At 42.1% G+C, this 23,517-nt stretch overlaps 2 protein-coding genes across 2 annotated transcripts; one reads left to right on the plus strand and one right to left on the minus strand.

Annotated features, from left to right (window-relative positions):
- Positions 1–6,420, plus strand: LOC139556120 (adenosine 3'-phospho 5'-phosphosulfate transporter 1-like). Its single transcript, XM_071369665.1, has 3 exons — positions 1–198; positions 434–594; positions 5,345–6,420. The coding sequence occupies exon 3, from the start codon at positions 5,384–5,386 to the stop codon at positions 6,275–6,277; it is 894 nt and encodes a 297-aa protein (XP_071225766.1). The 5' UTR covers positions 1–198; positions 434–594; positions 5,345–5,383; the 3' UTR covers positions 6,278–6,420.
- Positions 6,421–16,254: 9,834 nt separating this feature from the next.
- Positions 16,255–22,902, minus strand: LOC139556117 (heat shock protein HSP 90-beta-like). Its single transcript, XM_071369660.1, has 12 exons — positions 22,763–22,902; positions 21,061–21,204; positions 20,743–20,949; positions 20,490–20,649; positions 20,174–20,307; positions 19,714–20,019; positions 19,340–19,505; positions 18,786–18,976; positions 18,170–18,317; positions 17,800–18,068; positions 16,881–17,214; positions 16,255–16,780 (listed from the first exon to the last, which is right to left on the minus strand). Exons 2-12 carry the CDS (start codon positions 21,202–21,204, stop codon positions 16,668–16,670), a joined length of 2,172 nt encoding a protein of 723 aa, XP_071225761.1. The 5' UTR covers positions 22,763–22,902; the 3' UTR covers positions 16,255–16,667.
- Between the last annotated feature and the right edge of the window lie 615 nt (positions 22,903–23,517).

Below are 23,517 nucleotides of genomic sequence, written 5' to 3' on the forward strand. Positions count from 1 at the left end.
TGGTTCTGATCCTCCCATCTTCGCTGGCGGCGAACGAAGAGTTGTCGTCGCTGCTGCAGGACTGGCATGACGTGTGGCTGTTCCGCTTCTTCCTCAACGTGCTGGGCTACACCACCATCATCATCCCAGGCTACTTGCTCATCACCTACTTGAAGAGGATCAACTACCTTCAAACAGGTGTGGATGATCTACAAACTGGTGATTACACACACGTTGCACTTATACGCTGGCATACACGCAGACCCACACACACATAGGCCTACACCTTTTCTCCACATGACTAACACCTACCTATCTATCTGGTATGACTTAGTGTCCTTCAAGTTGCAAATCCCATGTTCTCTCTGTTGACATAACATGATCAGTATGTTGAATTTGATGGATCAGTGAATGGTTGATGTGTTCTGGACCTTGTTTATTCCCCTCCTCCCAGGCCGAGGCATTTGCTATCCTGTCATAAAGGCCTGTGTGTTTGGAAGTGAATCGAAGACAGGTCTCCTAGACGACGTGTCGCTAGCTCCCAGAAATGACGCGGACTCAGGCTCGTCGGCCAGACAAGCCTTCAAGTTAGTCTTCTGCGCTGCAGGACTTCAGGTAGAGCACTTTGTGACATGTAGTTAAAATGGCTGTATACAGCACCTTCAGAATGTATTCATACCCCTTGACCTATTCCACATTTGGTTGTGTTACAGCCTGAATTCAAAAATGTATTAAATATATTTTTTTACGTTACCAAATAATGACAAAGTTAAAACATGCTAATTTATTGAAAAATTATATACAGAATTCTAATTTATGTAAGTATTCACACCCCTGAGTCAGTACTTTGTAGGATCACCTTTGGCAGCGATTACAGTTTTGACTCTTTCTGTGTAAGTCTCTTTACTTTATTGAGTTTATTTTTACAGCGACAGTGCACATTTAATCAACCTTTTAGTAAAAGTGTCGGTTTTAGCCAGCCGGCTAATATTCAACCGCAGTCCCTGGGCATGTTATTAAAAACTATTACAATAACAATACAGAAAACCAATGAGCAGTGAGCACATGCAGAGCAACATAGGACAAGCAACACGTAGCAGACAGAGAGAGCAACATAGGACAAGCAACACGCAGCAGACACAGAGCAACATAGGACAAGTAGCACGCAGACAGACAGAGCAACATAGGACAAGTAGCACGCAGACAAACAGCGCAACAAAACAAAATGTATAAAAGCAACAGTGTTTCCACACCTCACAAGCTACAGATAACATGGAAAGCAGTAATACACAGCTAGGGATTATGTTCCCAAGTCTGATTGGCCTTTAGCCATGACTTTGTTTTTTGTGAAGATGCGATAGGTGGTGCAGTTGTGTGTCTGATGGCAGTGTTCCAGACATGGGAAGCTCTCATAGAGAAAGCAGTTTGACTAAAAGTGCTATTCCTTAAGGGAACTATACAGTCACCTCTCATGGCAGGGGGGTGCCAGACCATTTAGGATCTTGAATACAAGCTCAGGAACTCATGCTTTCTGAAGATGTAACAGTGATGATGTCTATCAAGCACTTTTAGAGCCTGTTTTTGCAGTGTCACTATTGTCTTTCCCTGTCAACTTCTTTAGATTCTCCCAGATCAATTTAGAATTTTCCGTAACTTCACCAATTATGTTGATAAAAAAAAAAAAAGTTTTCCTTGGCCTGTGATGTCTTTCATCACCTTATTTCTCAACATGGTAAACCTACATCTGTCGTGCTCTAATTTGGACTTCAGGGCAGTTTTTCGAGCATGATCTCATTCTTTCATCAGTTTCCAAATTTCTCCATTTAGCCAAGGAAGAATTCTCTTCCAGCCAGGTTTGGATTTGGTTTTCTTTAGGAAACCATTTATTGTAGGCTGGATTGTGAATAGAAAAACCTGACTGTCAGTTTCTACATTTGTATAGGACAGTTCATTCCCTTAATTGCATCAAAATCATTTAATTCACCCTTAGGTATTCTGAGCTGATCAGGCTTTCTAACAGTAGTGAGGTTAAACCTGTTCTTAGAAAGCTTTCTGGCTATGAGTGTCACATTATGGTCAGACAGCCCAGTAACCATATAGAATGATTTAGTCATGCTTTCTGGTGTATTACTAAACACCAGATCAATATGTGTTTTAGAAGAACACGACGCTGAACTGTAGATTGTCATCCCAGCAAGGACGCACTGAGATTATCAGTAGAGCAGCTACATTCTGTACATAGCTGACAATCGTGGCAATGTACTGGAGATAAAAAGCATAATTGCACTTTAAATGTTTGCGAGAGCTACTTAGCTGGGGTCGGTGTATACCTGATCTTTTAGATAAAATAACAGCATCTGGTGGAAAAGCGGCACCTGCCGCACCGCTCTCCCTTCGATCGGCCAGCTTTAACATCTTTGCACACCTGGATTGTACAATATTTGTACAGTATTATTTTTAATTCTTCAAGCTCTGTCAAGTTGGTTGTTGATCATTGCTAAACATCCATTTTCAAGTCTTGCCGTAGGTTTTCATGGCGATTAAATGTTTTATTTTAAGTCCAAATTGAAACTAGGCCACTCGCGAACATTCAATGTTGTTTTGGTAAGCAACTCCAGTGTACATTTTGCTTTGTTTTAGGTTATTGTCCTGCTGAAAGGTGAATTTGTCTCCCAGTGTATGTTGGAAAGCAGACTGACCTAGGTTTTCCTCTAGGATTTTGCCTGTGCTTAGCTGTATTCTGTTTTTTGTTTTTTTATGCTACAAAACTCCCTAGTCTTTGCCGATGACAAGCATGCACATAACATGACGCAACTACCCCCATGCTTGAAAATATGAAGAGTGGTACTCTGTCATGTGTTGGATTTGCCCCAAACATAATGTTTTGTATTCAGTACAAAAAAAGTTAATTTCTTTGCCACATTTTTTGCAGTTTTACTTTAGTTCCTTATTGCAAACAGGATGCATGTTTTGAAATGTTGAAATTTATTCTGTACAGGCTTCCTTTTCACTCTGTCATTTAGGTTAGTATTGTGGCGTAACTACAATGTTCTTGATCCATCCTTAGTTTTCTCCTAACAGCCATTTAAACTCTAACTGTTTTAAAGTCACCATTAGCCCCATGGTGAAATCCCTGAGCAGTTTCCTTCCTCTAGCAGTGGTTCCCAAACTTTTTATAGTCCCGTACCGCCTCAAACATTCAACCTCCAGCTGCGTCCAGGGTCAGCGCATTTTCAAATGTTGTTTTTTGCCTTCGTTGTAAGCCTGCCACACACATGCTATACGATACATTTATTAAACATAAAAATGAGTGTGAGTTTTGTCACAACCCGGCTCATGGGAAGTGACAAAAAGCTCTTATAGGACCAGGGCACATAATAATAATCAATAATTTTGCTCTTTATTTAACCATCTTACATATAAAACCTTATTTGTTCATGGAAAATTGTGAATAACTCACCACAGGTTAATGAGAAGTGTGTGCTTGAAAGGATGCACATAACTCTGCAATGTTGGGTTATATTGGAGAGAGTCTCAGTCTTAAATCATTTTCCACACACACAGTCTGTGCCTGTATATAGTGTTCATGCTAGTGACACGGACTGTGCCAGGCCCGCCACGTCTGTTGACTCATCCAGCTGTAACACATATAATTCACTGGCTTATATGTGAAGCAGTAGTTGTTTCAAAACATCTCCTGCCATGTCACTGATGCGTCGTGAAACAGTGTTGTTTGATGAAGGCATTGTCTGTACAGTTTTTTTTATTGTTGTCCTTTTCCCTCAGCATTGTCCCAACCACATCTGTGGCAGCAGGACAAATTCTCCACAATAGTATGGGGCTTGCCTGTCCTAGCTACTCGGTAGCTCACCATATAAGAAGCTTGTAGCCCCTTATTAATGGTATCTGTTGCCTTTATACATGTCTTACTACTCGAAAGTCGTCTTAATTCTCACTCAAAAACTCCCGTGGCTTATTCTTCAAAAATGGCATGTTTTGTTTCTAAATCTCTGTGCGCAAGAGTTTCATTGAGTTGTGAGAGTGCGTTATATATATAAAAGTACTGTGGCTGAGGAAAGGCACCACTCCCAATATAAGTGAACCCCAAATCAATGTAGTTCTCATCATATTTGCACCTCTTTGATGGTCAAATGTCCCTGTCTGTTGTTCGATGCTTTCCCGGGTAAGGGGGCAGTAGCTCTTTGGCTGCATCAGATTCACAACCGTCAGTGTCCATGCTAGCTGGGCTAACAACAAATGTAGAATTACTGATGCTAGCATTGGATGTGCACGTGGAAGCAGAACAACTTGTGTTGTCGATAGGTGAAGGTGTAGTACTGCTGATAGTAGCAGTATTACCAGTAGAGCTGGTATGTGTCTCTATGGATGTGGGCCTTACTTTTTTTTTTTAACCATTTTATCAATTGTAGAGCAAACGGAATGAGCAGCAGCTACGTTTGGCTACATATGGACCATTAGTGGAATTCCTGCGAGAGAGTAATGGTTAATGTGATTGGATGTTAATTATTTGACTAGGCTACCTGTATTTGACATTGTGTTGTTATTTCACTGAACACTAGGTGGTTTAATTTTATTTTTGGCAATGAAATGAGGCTACTCAGGAGAGGGGGGGGGAATGTATAGACCAGTTGGAAAATATAAATGGACTGTTTGTGAGGAAGAAAATGTAAATGTGAATCACATTTTTATTTGGCGTACCCCCAATACTTGCTCTATGGCAAATGGGTTGGGAAGGACACCTGTATCTTTGTAGTGACTGAGTGTATTGATACACCATCCAAAATGTATTTAATAACTTCATGTTCAAAGGGATATTTTTTTTGTTTGTTTTTTTGTCTACCAGTAGGTGCCCTTTGCGAGGCATTGGAAAACCTCCCTGGTCTTTGTGGTTGAATCTGTGTTAGAAATTCACTGCTCGACTGAGGGCTCTTACAAGTATCTGTATGTGTGGGGTACAGAGATGAGGTAGTCATTCAAAAATGCAAATTTTTATGCCATAATACAATAATAATACTTTTTGACACAAGACATTTAAACTTTTTATTAATATGCACACATTTCTAAAAACATGATTCCGCTTTGATATTATTGGGTATAGTGTGTGTGTGTGTAAAGGCCAGTGACACAAAATCGCAATTGAATCACTTAAATTCCGGCTGTATTAACAAAATGGGGAAAAGGTCGAGGGGTGTAATTCCTGAAGGCACTGTAAATAAATTGTATTGAATTTGATTGGGTATATTCTATATATTTAAACTGCAATGCAAACATATTGACTTATTAATATCTTATGTACTTCATATTGTTTAGTCTCCTTCTCTATGTTATCCTGTTGTCTCTCCAGGTGTCCTACCTGACATGGGGTGTCCTACAGGAGAGGGTGATGACTCGCTCGTACGGGGCTTCCACCCCCGAGGAGGAGGGCGAACACTTCAAGGACTCCCAGTTCCTGGTGTTCATGAACCGTATCCTGGCACTGACCGTGTCAGGCCTGTGGTGTGTCCTGTTCAAGCAGCCCCGCCACGGCGCACCCATGTACAAGTACTCATTTGCCTCGCTCTCCAACGTCCTCAGCAGCTGGTGCCAGTACGAGGCCCTCAAGTACATCAGCTTCCCCACCCAGGTGCTGGCCAAGGCCTCTAAAGTGATCCCTGTCATGCTCATGGGCAAGATTGTGTCACACAAGAACTACGAGTACTGGGAGTACCTGACGGCGGCACTCATCTCTCTGGGTGTCAGCATGTTCTTGTTGACGAGCACAGCCGATAAGCACCCATCTACGGTCACAACGTTCAGCGGCGTGGTCATCTTGGGTGGCTACATCGTCTTCGACAGCTTCACGTCCAACTGGCAGGACAACCTGTTCAAGCACAAGATGTCATCTGTGCAGATGATGTTCGGCGTCAACCTCTTCTCCTGCCTCTTCACCGTGGGCTCGCTGCTGGAGCAGGGCGCCTTCTTCGACTCGCTGGCCTTCATGACGCGCCACTCGGAGTTCGCATTCCATGCTGTGCTGCTGTCGGTGTGCTCGGCGTGCGGCCAGCTCTTCATCTTCTACACCATCGCGCAGTTCGGCGCCGCCGTCTTCACCATCATCATGACCCTGCGGCAGGCCATCGCCATCCTGCTCTCCTGCTTCCTGTACGGCCACGCCGTCACCATGGTGGGGGGCTTTGGCATGGCCGTGGTCTTCCTTGCCCTCTTCCTGCGTGTCTACGCCCGCAGCCGCATGAAGGCGGGACGCAAGGTACCGCAGCCACAGGTGCAGAAGGTCTAGGAGGAGGAGTTGGAGGGAACTGGAAAATGAACTAAAGCCACGTTTTCAGTGGTGCTTTTTCTCGTCTGTGTGTCCAGTTTGACTTTTTTTAAGTGTTCATTTTATGGGTTTCTACTTTGTATAGAAAGGGTACAGAAAGGGATTCTAATGCCTTTTAAAGGTGTTTGACTTGACACAACTGAGCTGTTGTCAGAGGTCATTCGGCTAAAGCAATCAGCAGTCACAGGCGTTTTAAGTTATACGGCAACCGTCGCTTGTCCATTTGTGTATCTGAAACCCAGCTCAAAAGCATACCACATTGGCATGTGAAATGTAAATAACTGATAATGGCTGACGCCTTTTGATTTCTGTCTCCGTGATATGCTTCTGGAGCAGCACTCCGAACATAAATTGGACATTTGAGGTGTAGGGTTGGCGTTAGCGTTAGCGCTAGTACATGAGCTGTGTACTGCAAGACTCCAGCTCTTGGTAATGTAACATTGCGAATGGCACCATATTAAGTGGTTTATAAGGCCTCTATGAAAAGTTACTTTGACAGTGAGAGAACATGAGATATTGTGGTTAGCAGAGCAGGGGATCATCTCTGTTTAGATACTCTATCAATTTTGTTTAAAAACGATGTCATTATTGCATTGTTCTACTTTTTGTACATGGCATGAGAGAAATGTTCTGTGATCATTACTAGTCAATGATCAGGTAATTCTGCTTGAAAATTTTATTTCTTCTGTATAAAGAAGATTCACTTTGGGCAGTGTTCTGACTTAAGATCTGCCCACTTAACTTACGTTTTCGCAGAAGTCTACCATTGACATAAATTAAGGATTTACGCGGACGTTCGAGCTGTGCAGACCCAGATCTCAAGTCAAAATACAGATCATAGAAAGTTTATGTTTTTTGTCCCTCGTGGCTTCCCAGAGAATGTCTGATAAGGAATGTTACTGATAGTGTCCCCACAGAGAGAACTAAACAATTTTCCTCACAGCATCACAAGAATAAATGTGCAGCAAACCATCAAAAATAACTTTGCAGCAGTTAATGTTCTATTTTAATATGGAACTGGGACTGTGTGTGTCACACACACAGTGCCTACAGAAAGTATTCAGACCACTTGACTTTTTCCACATTTTGTTACATTACTGCCTATTCTAAAATGTATTACATCGTTTTTTTTCAGTCCTCAATCTACACACAATACCACCATAATGTCAAAGCAAAAACAGGTTTTTAGAATTGTTTGCAAATGTAATTAAACATTATATTACATTTATGTAAGTTTCCAGACCCTGTTCATTCATGCACCTGAGCTCAATTTCGAGTCTCATAGCAAAGGGTATGAATACTTAGGTAAATAAGGTATTTCGTTTTTTAAAGTTGTATAAATATACAAATATTTCTAAAAACCTGTTTTCGCTTTGTAATTATAGGGTATTGTGTGTAGATTGACGAGGAAAAAAATCTATTTCATCAATTTTAGAATAAGGCTAACGTGACTGTGGAAAAAGGGATCTGAATACTTTCCAGTGTGTGTGTGTTAGGTCAACAGATGCTTATTCAAGATGCCCATCTTATTTTTTTAATAGGACACACTAACGTTGGGTCATGCAAAAGACAATTTACTGTCAAATGCCAGCAAGAGTTGCAGTCAGGCGGATTTATTCGAACTTCAGCTTTTGGAACATTCAGCCTGCACAATTATTTGCTCTCTGCTTTGTTAGTTTAGGATTCAACTCAGCAAACCATAATGACATATTTGATTAGCATAAATGCCATAAGTCTTTATGCTGTATTTTTAAAGTATTGTGGCATTAATTTAGTGGCCTGGCTGACCCAGGGAGTGTGTATGGGGAGGGAAGGACTTCCAGTTGGCTTAGCCAGGCAAATGAATCAGCGCTATGTATATAAACTAATTATCATTTAATTGATACACTGTATGTTTATATACAGTACCAGTTAAGTTTGGACACACCTACTCATTCAAGGGTTTTACTTCATTTGTATTATTTTCTACATTGTAGAATAATAGTGAAGACATCTAAACTATGAAATAACACACATTACCATTCAAAACTTTGTGGTCACTTAGATATTTACTTGTTTTTGAAAGAAAAGCAAAAAATGTTTGGCCATTAAAATAACATCAAATTGATCAGAAATACAGTGTAGACATTGTTAATGTTGTAAATTACTATTGTAGCTGGAAACGGCAGATTTTTAATGGAATATCTACATAGGCATCCAGAGGCCTATTATCAGCAACCATCACTTGTGTGTTACAATGGCACGTTGTGTTAGCTAATCCAAGTTTATCATTTTAAAAGGCTAATTGATCATTAGAAAACACAATTGCAAAAGGGTTAGCACAGCTGGAAACTGTTGTCCTGATTTAAAGAAGCAATACAATTGGCCTTCTTTAGACTAGACTAGTTGAGTATCTAGAGCAGGGGTGTCAAAGTCAAATGGACGGAGGGCCAAATAAAAAATTTAGCTACAAGCCGAGGGCCGGACTGTTCGAATGTTCATTGAAAAAAATTTAAATGACGCATATAGTCTAGTGAACCTAATTGAACCTACTGAAAACCTAACAAATATATTCCAATATGATCAGATAAATAAAGCAATATTTTCTTATGGCTCTGTCAGTAATCTTTAATTTTCAACAGACACAAAAGACAAATTTCCTTTATATAAAAATCCCCATAACATGAACATTAAATGAAAGAAACCGGTATTCAAGGCACCTTTCCCTGGCTTAGCCATCGCACCTCTGTGTGATAAGGCAAATCACCATGCTCCGTTTCTAACTCCGTCAGAAATGCCTTGAACTGGCGGTGATTCAAACCTTTGGCTCTGATAAAGTTAACTGTGCGCGTGATGATGCTCATTACATGCTCCATTTTCAAGGCTTTACCGCACAACGCTTCCTGGTGTATGATAAGCTGTCAGCTCACCTGTCGCGTTTTCCTCTTGCATCTTTTCCCGTATCTTCGCCACCAGTCCGCTCCTGTGTCCACACATCGCAGGTGCTCCGTCGGTTGTCAAACCCACGAGTTTTTCCCAAGGCAGCTCCATCTCATTTACACAGCAGCCTACTGCTCGGTGCGTCACCGTTGCATTGTGGGAAATGTAGTATTGGTGCGTGTAAAAGATCTGCGGGCTGCCGGCTTGCTGCGGTCTGCGGGCCGGTTCTAATAATAAATCAAGATCATCCCAGGGGCCGTAAAAAACCTTCTCGCGGGCCGGATGTGGCCCGCGGGCCTTGACTCTGACATATATGATCTAGAGCATCAGCGGGTTCGATTACAGGCTCAAAATGGCCAGAAACGAAGAACTTTCTTCTGAAACTTGTCAGTCTACTCTTATTCTTAGAAATTAAGGCTATTCCATGTGTGAAATTGCCAAGAAACTGAAGATCGCAGAACAGCGCAAACTGGCTCTAACCAGAGTAGAAAGAGGAGTGGGAGGCCCCGGTGCACAACTGAGCAAGAGGACAAGTATATTAGCATCTAGTTTGAGAAAGACGCCTCACAAGTCCTCAACTGGCAGCTTCATTCAACTGTACCCGCAAAATACCAGTCTCAACGTCAGCAGTGAAGATGCGACTCCGGGAGGATGGCCTTCTAGGCAGAGTTGCAAAGAAAAAGCCATATCTCAGACTGGCTAATAAAAATCAAAGTTTATGATGGGCAAAAGAACACAGACACTGGACAGAGGAACTCTGCCTAGAAGGCCAGCATCCCGGAGTCGCCTCTTCACTGTTGACGTTGAGACTGGTGTTTTGCAGGTACTATTTGTATTTCTGATCAATTTGATGTTATTTTAATGGACAAAAAATTAGTTTTTCTTTCAAAAACAAGGGAATTTCTAAGTGACCCCAAACTTTTGAACGGTAGTGTATGGAATCATGTAGTAACCAAAAACTTGTTAAACAAATAAAAATAGATTTTAATGTGGAATTATTTTCCAACAGTCATGAAGGAGTTCCCACATATGCTGAGCACTTGTTGGCTGCTTTCCCTTCACTCTGCAGTCCAACTCATCCCAAACCATCTCAATTGGGATGAGGTCGGGTGATTGTGGTGCAGCACTCCATCCCTTTCCTTCTTGGTCAACTAGCTCTTACACAGCCTGGAGGTGTGTTTTGGGTCATTGTCCTGTGGAAAAACAAATGATAGTCCCACTAAGCGCAAACCAGATGGGATGGCGTATTGCTGCAGAATGCTGTGGTAGCCATGCTGGCTAAGAGTGCCTTGAATTCTAAACAAATAACTGACAGTGTCACCTTCAATGCACCATCACATTACTTCCTCCATGCTTCATGGTGCGAACCCCTCGTGGCGATCATCCGTTCACCTACTCTGCGTCTCACAAAGACACGGCGGTTGGAACCAAAAATCTCAAATTTGGACTCATCAGACCACAGGACAGATTTCCACCGGTCTTATGTCCATTGCTCGTGTTTCTTGGCCCAAGCAAGTCTCTTCTTATTGGTGTCCTTTTTAGTAGTGGTTTCTTTGCAGCAATTCAACCATGAAGGCCTGATTCATGCAGTCTCCTCTGAACAGTTGTTGAGCTGTCTGTTCCTTGAACCCTGTGAAGCATTTATTTGGGCTGGAATCTGAGGTGCAGTTAACTCTAATGAACTTATGCGCTTCAGCAGAGGTAACTCTGGGGCTTCCTTTCCTGTGGCGGTCCTCATGAAAGCCAGTTTCATCATAGCGCTTGATGGTATTTACGGCTGCACTTGAAGAAACTTTCAAAGTTCTTGAAATGTTCCATATTGACTGACCTTCATGTCTTAAAGTAATGATGGACTGTTGTTTCCCTTTGCCTATTTGAGCTGATTTTGCCATAATATAGACTTGGTCTTTTACCAAATAGGGCTGTCTTCTGTATACCACCCCTACCTTGTCACAACTGATTGGCTCAAGTGCATAAAAAAAAAAAAACGTTTAACAAGGCACACCTGTTTAATTAAAATGCATTCCAGGTGACTACTTCATGAAGCTGGTTGAGAGAATGACAAGAGTGTGCAAAGCTGTCAAGGCAACGGTTGGCTACTTAAACAAATCTAAATATATTTGAGATTTTTCAAACACTTTTTTGGTTACTACATGATTCCATATGTATTATTTCATAGTTTTGATGTACTCACTATTATTCTACAATGTAGAAAATAGAAACAAATAAAGAAAAAACCTTGATTGAGTAGGTGTGTACAAACTTTTTACTGGTACACTGAGTGTACCTAACATTAAGAACACCTTCCTAATATTGAGTTGCACCCCCCACTTTTGCCCTCAAAAGATTGAACAAGTATCATCAATAAGGGATCATAGCTTTCACCTGGTCGATCCATCATGAAAAGAGCAGGTGTTTGTAATGTTTTGTACACTCAGTGTATAATTTGGAACCGGACATGGACCTGTTGTACTGGTATTATCAAAATTTGAATTTGTATTCAAACAAGCCATAGTCAGTAATCACCCATAGGGTGTAGTGTGTACAGGCCCTGTCAATGAAGGGTGTTGATTTGTCAAATTGCAATCACTTCATGAAGTTCAAATATAAAACATTCAAATATACAGCACTGTATCATTAACTATGGTCCAGAAGCCAATCTGCTCTTGCTGCAACACTTGAGATGAATATGACTCAAAACAATATCAATGCCCTATGTATAGGCTGTACAAATGTTAGATTTTTATGTTCTGTTTACATTAGCTTGACACCTTTTGTTGAAATGTCAGTTGGCTTATGGTGGTGTTTGAACAGACGGTTTGACCAACCTCTATCCGGCCTAGACAAAGACTATAGTTAGAACAAAGCAAATGTCATAGAATGGGTCATGGGACGTGGCATATTCAAGATAATTCAATGGTTTTTACATAGCCTTCAATGTTGCCTGGGGGAGTCACCTAGGGAAGAACGCAATGTAAACATTTGTCTTTGGACACTTGGCGCGTTGTTGAATATAGTACATGTTTCTTATGATGGAGTCATACATTTTTTTTCTGTCTATAATGATGTGCTTATTTTGAGGAGTGCTGCGCTGTTGCTATCTGCTTTTTGGTGTGAGAATGTTTTAATGTGGCCTGAATGGATGGCGATGGGGGTTGATGTTCTCGCTCAGGAATGTGAAGGATGGATTGGACAGTCTTGGGCTTTGGCGTAGAACTAAATGTAACCGGTACTTTCTGTTTTTATCCTTTGTAGTATTTCAACTACTAGGCTGGATAGATAATTAAAATATTTAAAATTAATTTAAATACATGAAGTTAACACTTGGAATGGATGTATGTGTAATTTCCACCTTGAATGGGTTGTTTTGTGTGTGAAAAGGTCAGAGGGTGCTATGAGATGTAACTGTGCCCTAGGGGGGGCTGACTACACTAATGATACATTATTTCCTCCTGCATATATTGATTATTGACCTTTAAAAGGTCATGACCTCTTGATATTAAACTATTATAACCTAAGGAAAATTTGGTGCTATCCTGATCCAGTGTAGTTCTCATAGGTGGGTATTGGTTTACGTCAAGGAGTCAGTAAAATGTGGTAATTGTGTGTAAACTAGATTACCAGAGAACAGAATGATGATCTTCTCTATAAGCTGGCTGTTAGTGTGTGTTGTTGATTTAAAGCTATTATGGTAGTGTGTGATATTTGTCACATTATTTTATCAGTGTGACATACACATATACACACAGCCATATGGGGGGAACTCCCCCCCCCCCCCCCCGGGCTGTCATTAAAACACCTCCTACTCCCAAACCGTCCGGATCAGTGTGTGGTGACGTGAGCATCTCCATGCCTCTTCACTGGTGTAAAGGAGCAAAAGGCTACACACACAACCCTCAGCCAACCCTCAGTTAACCTTCCCACTCCTGGGGAAACCAACCAGTCACTACAAGCTTTCACTGTGAGTGGCAGGAAAAGGTTAACTAGTGATAATGCTTACTGTAGTAGTGGAACAAAACAGATGTGAAGTGTTATGCTCTGTGTGTAATGTTCTACATCTCCTTCCACCCAACTGTAAAGGTTATTAGTTGGTGGGTCCAGTTCTTGTGTCGTTTATTTTAGGTCACCTCTCCGGTTATGTCATCTGAATTCCACCCGCTTCTTTAGGGTTGATCAATTTCCTGTCTGTGATGTTTTAGATAACTTATCAGCGTGCATAAACAAATATTTCCCCCTTCAGATATTGAAGATAGTAATCTCTGATTTAAGCTATTCTATTTAGATTCTCTATCCTGTCAGGTCTACTCATTCTCAGGGCTCGTAAACGTAATGGAAACCTAAATACAACACTGGTATCGTGCAAGAGAGCCGCAGTGACGATACCGTGTACATTGACAAAGACAAATTGTAATCTTGTGGGGTGCAGGATGTGCTCCTTATATTGCATCTTGTTATTTCAATTTATTGTAAAGCAAATATCTCACACTTTACTTTGAGCAGTTTATTTTAATCACGCCATTCAGAATCAACCACAGTGTGCTCATCAATTGCCCGACATAATTGACCTTCATCACCCCCATGATGACATTTCTTTAATCAGATCTTGATTTATCATTTCTATAGATCATGTAGGGAGGTGTGGTACAGTGTGAATGTACAAGAATGAACATGATCACCTACTTGGGGACACATTTTGTCACCACCAAGAGTGTGAAGACAACCACAGATCTTTAGAAGAACAAGTTCCACAGGAAGTCATTTGTTGAAGCAGAGAAGTCACGAGTTAAATCTTTACATGTGAAATCTCTAGTTGCAGTAGTAAAAGAGAAGGCAAATTGAAACGTTGTCTAAAAGTCCCTCCCCATCAGTATGTACTGTCCATTAAACTTTTAATCTACTACTGCGTTCTCTTTTCACTCCACTGATATTCATAGTAGCCTAGCAGAGGGTCTTCTATTGTTTCTGTCACTCGCTTGGTTAGACCCTTCAGAATCAGAATGACTGAGAAGTGGCCAGGGGTCAGACGTGAGTAAGACACCCACACAAGTTAACACATTTCCTCCATACAACAGCTGAAAACTGCAAATCTACATTTATCTCCACCCCCTCACTAGGCCTCTGCAATATACTACAAACCATGTGATTTCAAAGAATTCACCCTGACTTTTTCATGATTCTCACTGATTGTATGAATAACTCGTAACCTCAACATATCTTTGTGTGTTAATGCCTTGAGTGACAACGGAGACATTAGCAGGGTGCGAACCACTACCATTATGGTTCAAGTTGAAAACCTATATTCTAGACAGTTTTATGCAAGGTCCAACTTAAAGGGACAATCTGCAGTTGCTACATCCACTGATTTACAGTGCCTTTGTAAAGTATTCAGACCCCTGGACTTTTAACGCATTTTTGTTATGTTACGGCCTTATTCTAAAATGGATTAAATACATTTTCTCAGCAATCTACACACAATACCCAATAATGACAAAATGAAAACAGGTTGAAATTTTTACAAATGTATTAAAAATGAAATACCTTATTTACATAAGTATTCAGACCCTTTGCTATGAGACTCAAAATTGAGCTCAGGTGCATCCTGTTTCTACAACTTGATTGAAGTCCTGTGGTAAATTCAATTGATTGGACATGATTTGGAATGGCACGCCTGTCTATATATGGTCCCACAGTTGACAGCGCACGTCAGAGCAAAAACAAGAATTGTCCATAAAGCTCTGAGGAAGGGTACCAAGTCCTTGAGTGGCCCAGCCAGAGCCTGGATGTGAACTCGATTTAACATCTCTGGAGAGACCTGAAAATAGTTCAACAATGCTCCCCATCCAAATTGAGAGGATCTGCATAGAATAGGAGAAACTCCTCAAATACAGGTGTGCCAAGCTTGTAGCGTCATATCCAAGAGTCAATGCTGTAATCACTGCCAAAGTACTGAGTAAAGGGTCTGAATACTAACGTAAATGTGAGTTTATAAATTAAACTTTCTGCTTTGTCATTGAGGAAAATCTACACTACCCCAATCTAATCCAACTTTAGAAAGGCTGTAACATGTTGAAAGTCACGGGGTCCAAATACTTTCTGAAGGCACTGTGTACCCAGTGTTTCTTCAAGAAAAACGCCTCTTAAGGATCCGCCCCTTTTTTCACCTTAAATGACATGCTCAGGCCCTGTGGAAATTTGAAAGGGATGGAGAATATAGATCTGGTAAAAGATATACAAAGGCCGTAATGTATTATTCCAGCCCAGGTGCAAAATACATTTGCCACTAGATAGCAGTGTATGTGCAAAGTTTTAGACGGAACTTCTGTATGAAGACTGCCCAAATATATAACTTATGTTCAGAATTGTGCACTACAATAGCATGGTATTCTTTCACTGTACATTGGACCGTGCCGTTAGTTTAAGAATTTAAGCATTCTGGCATTATCAGATATCTGTCCCGGGAAATTCTCATTACTTACCTCATGCTAATCACGTTAGTTTACCGGTCCCGCGGAAGGGACACCGAAGTTTATTTTTTACTCGTATCCCATCTGGACCCAATGCTTGTTATCCTCAAATGTCTAAACCATTGAGGCTAGTGTTCACTTTAATATCATGGTCAGGCATTGCATGTTTAGCAGTCTATGAACTTAAACTGCTGATTGTTGCAGAGGGTCGTTCACCACTAATGCCATCCAGCGCCTGTTCTGTAGTCAAGATAAGATTCCATTACAGGTCAGGAGCCTGCCAAAATTAAGCCTGTTTGCCTGTCCTCCCCTAAAAAAAATGGTAACCTTCTGAAATGTGCAGTAGTTTAGGGACGAGTGTCAACTTTTCAAACAAATGTTCCTTCCTTGCCACAGAAGATCCTCATTGTTAAACCTAGCCCTTAAGAGAAAGTGACACCTAGTGGTTGAACTGGGGATATGACATTAATTGTTCCTCATTTTCAGAGGTCTCCATTTCAACACAACCCTGCAGGTGCAGTTTTGAAGAACAAAGTAGTCCAGACAGCAAATTAGAACGTTTAAGGTATTACATCTTTTAATTTCTGCAAAACAAAGACTGAATACAGACAGGTCTGGACTCAGGCAAAGGAACCTTGCAGTCAACTCTCCATGCAGCGTGCATGTTATGTTGCACATGAGAACCAACCCAACACCGTGTCAGTAATGGAATGTTCCATTTCCCATTGTTCACACATCTACCAGTCCAATATTTAAAACTCAGTGCAACAGGGTACTGTTTTTTTCCAGATGCGTTGCCCACCATGAACTATTACATACAGCTTGTACAACAAATGAACCGCATTTCTAGAATTAAGACTTTTTATACCATAAAGGACACTGACCAGGTTACCCATTTAAAAAGGGCAAATAAACATGTTCGATTGGAAAAACGTGAGGCTATATAAGGGGTAGATTTTAAGTGACATTTAATCCACTTCCTCCATGCGTGACGCATCATCATCTCCCTCTAGAGGTGGGATCTCATCTGGGGCAGGTGCAGAGGTGGGCTCCTCAGGGATCACTTCGTCATCATCGATTCCTGGAGGGGAAGAAGGGACATTAGATCCAGCATACATTTAAATTATAATCAACTAAGATGAACTTAATTCTCCCCCTCCCACAGTTGAGTGCATCCTCACCCAGGCCCAGCTTGATCATCCTGTAGATGCGGTTGGAGTGAGTTTGAGGGTCATCCAGGCTGAAGCCAGAAGAGAGCAGAGCTGTCTCGAAAAGCAGGATTACCAGGTCCTTCACCGCCTTGTCGTTCTTGTCCAGGTCAGCCTTCTGCCTCAGGGTCTCCACAATGGGGTGGTCTGGGTTGATCTCCAGGTGTTTCTTGGCCATCATGTAGCCCATGGTGGAGTTGTCCCTCAGGGCCTGCGCCTTCATGATCCTCTCCATGTTGGCCGTCCAGCCATACGTGCTGGTCACAATGCAGCAGGGCGACGACACCAGCCTGTTTGACACAGTCACCTGGGGAACACCAAGCAGCGTTAGTTCACGTGGTAACAGCATGGGAGATTAGTTTGGCAAGAATCAGTGTAGGCAAGGCTAATTCATATTTAAAAGATGTTTTTTTAAAAATTGTCAAAATCCAGTTAAATATCATGCAGGAAAGTCTGGTTAGATTTCACCCAAATAGCACATCCAAAATGTAGTCAGAAATGTGCAAATTCTCAAGTCTGAATGATGGGGTCAGTGTTAGAATGTTATCGCCACACGCAATCACCACTTAATGAATGCTGCTTCACAAATTCACAACGCATTCTAGAGTCTCAGGGTAATGCCACACGAACAACTGTGGATAAAAACTACAGCATTCCCACTCAAGTCAATGCCAAAATGATCAGCGTCACAACACACCACGGCAGCCCAACGGGACAGGACCACCTCAGACTACATGGACTCACCAGGATCAATATTAACTAATGAACTAGGGCACCTGTTCACAACCAGAAATAAAAAGGTAAAACGTCAACGTTTGCACTCTAAAAATAGAGCAAATACCAGAAATTGATTAAATAATTGCAGAAATCATAGGTTGTTCCAGTCACCTACCTTCTCTACTTTCTTGTCCAGGATCTCCTTCATGAGCTTGCAGAGGTTCTCAAACTTTGTCTTGTCCTCATCCATCTTCTTCTTCTCCTCCTCGTCCTCCGGCAGCTCCAGGCCCTCCTTGGTCACGGAGACCAGGGTCTTGCCGTCAAACTCCTTCAGCTGCTGGACACAGTACTCGTCAATGGGCTCCGTCATGTACAGGACCTCAAATCCTCGCTTGCGCACGCGCTCCACAAAGGCAGAGTTGGCCACCTGGTCCTTGCTCTCGCCTAAAAAAAAAAGTAATGTCAGTCAACTTCTGGGTGATTCACTGTCTGCCGCTGGGTTTGGGGCTCTACTTTATTGGTGCTAAATAGCTTACTAGACCCACCAGTGATGTAATAGATGGACTTCTGGTTGTCCTTCATGCGGGTGAGGTACTCCGTGAGGGAGGTCAGCTCGTCTCCGGACTGAGAACTGTGGTAGCGCAGCAGCTCCGACAGCTTCTTGCGGTTCTGGGAGTCTTCGTGAATGCCCAGCTGTAGAGAAACAATGACCATTAGTGTAATCTGGTAGTCAATATGAGGCCATTAGACATTAAACTACTGCCAGTGGAAGTTATGCACTAATTTAGCTTATGGAGGTTCAGAAAACTGTGGGTCCTGAAGCCAGTCTAAATATTATCAATGGTTCTAAAACACTATAGACTGGGTCCTGTTTGGAACGCAGTACAGCAACTAGCCCTACAGGGTATGAGGAGCAAGATCTCACTAATATTGCAATTAAGAAATTGGGCAAACTACATTGCTAGAAAGGAATCTACTCTAGGTAAACCTTTGTTTAATACCCAGTGAGTTACACCTTTGATTCACTGAAGAACACCAAATGACAGCAATTGCAGGAGAGGACAAGTTGAGTTATTAGCAGCAAAACAATTTCAGTTCAAAAGACAATCAGAATTTTTTTCTCAAGTTCGTACCCATCTCCTGACATATGCAATGAGTTACCTTGAGGTTCTTTGAGAAGCCATCATAGAACTTGTTGTAGTTCTCCCTGTCCTCTGCCAGCTCACCGAACAGCTCCATACACTTCTTGACGATGTTCTTGCGGATCACCTTGAGGATCTTGCTCTGCTGCAGCATCTCTCGGGAGATGTTCAGGGGGAGATCCTCAGAGTCTACCACACCACGCACAAAGTCTGCAGGGGGGGAAGACAGACATTAATTTCCCTTTTATAGCACTTCAATATAGAAAGAACCTCTGTGTGTAAAACAAACTAATATACATCATAAGTAGGCTAAAGAGAACAGACAAGTAGCCAACTATTTCAGAGCAGCATTGTCAGCCCTTGCCATTAGCCTATATGTGAAGAAACCATTCACGAGACAGCGCTGCCTTTGCATTCAGTGGCACTGCAATAGCCTGTGGCCAGGGGTATTTGCACTACAAAAACCACTGAGCATTTAAGAACTTTTCCAATCAAACATGTCCCAGGGGACAAAATGGCAGCCATTTTGTATCTCCAAGGCTGAACGAAAGCCGTGAAGATTGGGTTACTTACTCAGGTACTCTGGGATGAGCTCCTCACAGCTGTCCATGATGAAGACCCTCCTGACATACAGCTTGATGTTGTTCTTCTTCTTCTTGTTCTCAAAGAGGTCGAAGGGTGCACGGCGGGGGATAAAGAGGAGAGCACGGAACTCCAGCTGGCCCTCCACTGAAAAGTGCTGCAGAAGGGAAGACGCAGGAGAGTTACTAAACACAATATACTCACATCACCTTATCCTGTTCTCAGATCTGTGTGCTTATAGCTATTCCCACAGACCAGAGGAGTTGGCTACACAGCACAAACAGATCTGGGACCAGGCCATCATCTGGGCAACCAAAGGAAACCATTTTGAATGCGGCGCAATTTCTAAATTTCAATGTTCGTACCTTGACAGCCAGGTGTTCCTCCCAGTCGTTGGTCAGGCTCTTGTAGAACTCTCCGTACTCCTCCATGGTGATGTCATCAGGGTTTCTGGTCCAAATGGGCTTGGTCTTGTTCAGCTCCTCCTGGTCAATGTACTTCTCCTTGATCTTCTTGGTCTTTTTCTTGTCCTTGTCTTTGGAGTCCTCCTCGTCATCAGAGCCCACGTCCTCGATCTTGGGCTTGTCCTCTGCCTCTTTCTCCTCTTTCTCTGCCTTCTCTTCCTCCTCGGCCTCATCGTCACTGATCTCCTTTTCACGCTCCTTCTCAACCTGCACAGAATCAAAAAGGGGGCAATTTAATTTATGAATCCTTCAATAAAAATATTTTAAAAAATGAACTTTCCCTTACTACAGTATCCTCAACCACACCTACATAAAATGGTCACTAATCACACTTGTCAAATACTTCCATACATATACTCACGAAGAGGGTGATGGGATATCCAATGAACTGAGAGTGCTTCTTGACCACCTCCTTGACCCTCTTCTCCTCAACATACTCTGTCTGGTCCTCCTTCATGTGCAGAATCACCTTAGTTCCACGCAACATGGGCTCCCCTGGAAATGAATTACACCATAGAAATCCATTTGCCCATTTTGTCACCACTACAATACATGTAGTGTAAGAACACCTTTAATCCACTATACTGTCTAAAAACAATGCAGAGGTACACCCCCCCCCCATTGTTCTGTCGTGCGCAACGCCCCCGAACCCAGCTTTCATTGAGTGGGACACATACCAGTGTCGACCTTGACTGTGAAGGAGCCTCCGGCTGAGGACTCCCAGATGTACTGCTCATCATCGTTGTGCTTAGTGATGACAGTCACCCTCTCGGCCACCAGGTAGGCAGAGTAGAAACCCACACCAAACTGCCCAATCATGGAGATGTCAGCTCCAGCCTAGCAAAGAGGGAAATAACTCATCACATGTTCTCTCCCTGCATAGTATTTGAATGCATATTTATGAATGTTTCTGTAATCCAATTGACATACCTGTAGGGCCTCCATGAAGGCCTTGGTGCCAGACTTCGCGATGGTTCCCAGGTTGTTGATGAGGTCAGCTTTGGTCATGCCAATTCCAGTGTCTATTAGGGTCAGGGTGCGCTCCTCCACGTTGGGGATGACGTCAATCTTCAGTTCCTTGCCGTTGTCCAGCTTGGTGGGGTCCGTCAGACTTTCGTATCTGATTTTGTCCAAAGCCTGAAAGATATTGAACAAAGTAAATGTCAGCATCAAAAATATAGCTAAGTCCAAAGAGGGGTGTTTTATTACATATCCAACATGGGGCCAAACGCCAACCCTCTCACTTACATCAGATGCATTGGAAATCAACTCCCTGAGGAAGATTTCCTTGTTGGAATAAAAGGTGTTGATGATTAGGGACATGAGCTGAGCGATCTCTGCCTGGAAGGCAAAGGTCTCAGCCTCCTCCTCTTGGCGCATTTCTTCAGGCATCTGGGGGCAAAAGCAGCAATGTTATGAAATCTGGAAAACGTCCAAATATAGGAAGTACAGATTTAAATTAAGTCATGCATATTCTAGTGGCGTTAGTAACATGGGGAGTTCATTGCCTTCAGTGCAAATGAGTCATTTAACACCTCCATAGTAGAGTCCTCAAATCTAACGGGTTAAATGGCCATGCCAATCTGCATTATTGACTAAAAAAAAGATGCATCAATACAAGAAAAGCCAATTTGAGAATTAACAAGTGTTCTCTACAATCAGTCCCATTTCATGGGGCTCCCGAGTGGAGCAGCAGTCAAAGGCACTGCTTCTCAGCGCCACGACAGACACCCTGGTTCGAATCCAGGTTGCATCACAACCAGCCGTGATTGGGAGTCCCATACGGCGGCGCACATTTGGCCCAGCCTCGTCCACAGCTGGACGGCGTAGGCCGTCATTGTGAATAAGAATTTGCTCTTAACTGACTTGCCTTGTTAAATAAAGGTTACATTTTTTAAAGATGTAAATTCATCGTGATAAACCAACTACCGGAGGTTGAGGAACTAGCAGCCAACATGGCGACATACAGGAGACAATAGACGTTGCCAGCACGTGTTTTATATAGTCGGTGGAAGGATTTCAGGAAATCCATAAAGAATTCTACTCCAAAATGACTTCCAGAACGTTGACCGAATTTGAACTTGTCCGCACGTGGATATCGAATCGCTAATATCAAGGAAGGTGACGACAATTCCGCAGTGCTAGAAATGCACGAGGAAGTAGCTAATGTTAACTAGCGTACCGTCTCGCGAAGTCATGTTGCCTGTGTCCGCAACGTACTATTAACGTTACTGGAGTCATAAAGGACAAGGTCAACCATTGCATACAATGTTTAACTATATTCAGAAGGTGCATGGCACAACCAATTCCAACTTCAGGGCAGTTCAAATGGCCACTAAATTGACACTACAACAATTTGCAAAGTATCAGAAACCATGCAGGTGTAGCTAGCTAACGTTACCCAGTGCCAGCTAGCTGCATTGGCCAGACGGAAAACGAAAGCTAGCAAATGGCTGCTGAGCAAAACGTTGACAGGATTGGCTATCGAACTAGCTACTGTTATCGACAAGTTCAACGCCGACTTAACTATCTAATGTAAACTTGATAACGTTAAGTCACGTTAACCTCGAAATGTGCTTTTCCAAAAGTTAGCCAATCTAGCTAACTTCAGTTAGCACACACATCGGACGAATCAGACAGAACCAGGCGTGGTAAGACGTGAGTGGGGACTCAAAATTGCCGCAAAATGTGGTTATCGGTTAGATAATTTAGTATATAAGTAAGGAATACGAATTTAATTATATAACTACGTAAAATGTAGCAGACGTTTGTAAACTAGCTACGGTAACGTTAGTTACTGAATCGAACATTCTCGACTGATGGATGCGGGACCAAGCCAGAGATGTGAACGCGTTACGATAGTCAAAATAATACTTCAGTTGAACAGTGATTTGATAAAGCAAACTATGAATACATGGCTGCGTTTAAGAGTTAAGACGTTCATATATACCTTTATTTGTTCCGTTGACTTCTCTTGAATAAAATGCTGCCAATATCTCAAGTCCCCTCTGCTCTCTGACGCAGGAAAATAGAAAGGGATTTCCTTTTAAAAGACCGATATCTTTATACCCTCTTGTGTGTTTGATTGTGCGGACGTATCCATCCGCAGCTGTGTTGTTGCGGCATCTTTGGGTGCAGCATCTCCAACAATTATGAAGGCACCAAACACTTAAGTTAAATTGCATGTAAATGCTTGTCACGTTAAAATAAATATGAATAACTTCATCGAAGTGATAGTTATTTTTTCCCTTTCTTTCATAATGATGATCTTCATCCATTTCCATCATGAAATAGACTATGAGTTAACCTTGTATCCTCAGTGACATTTTTATTTATATTTGTGTCTTTATGCACTCACAGGGCCCTGCACACTCACTCCATCTGCTCACTCACACCAAACACGCACATACATTTATACTGACTCCACGCACACCCACTTACATACAAGCTGCTGCTATGTTTATCTTATATCCTGATTCCTAGTAACTTTACCCCTATACATATCTACCTCTATCACTCCAGTATCCCTGCACATTGTACATATGGTATTGGAATTGACCCTGTCTATAATACGCCTACTTATTGTGTTCTTCAAATTTGTTATTTCTCGTGTTCTTTTCTCTAGTATTACATTGCTATTGATTATTGCATTGTTGGGTTTTGAGTTTGCAAGAAAGGCATTTAACTGTACTTGTGCATGTGACA

The sequence above is a fragment of the Salvelinus alpinus genome, chromosome 27 (genome assembly GCF_045679555.1).
Source record: "Salvelinus alpinus chromosome 27, SLU_Salpinus.1, whole genome shotgun sequence".
NCBI classification, from domain to species: domain Eukaryota; kingdom Metazoa; phylum Chordata; class Actinopteri; order Salmoniformes; family Salmonidae; genus Salvelinus; species Salvelinus alpinus.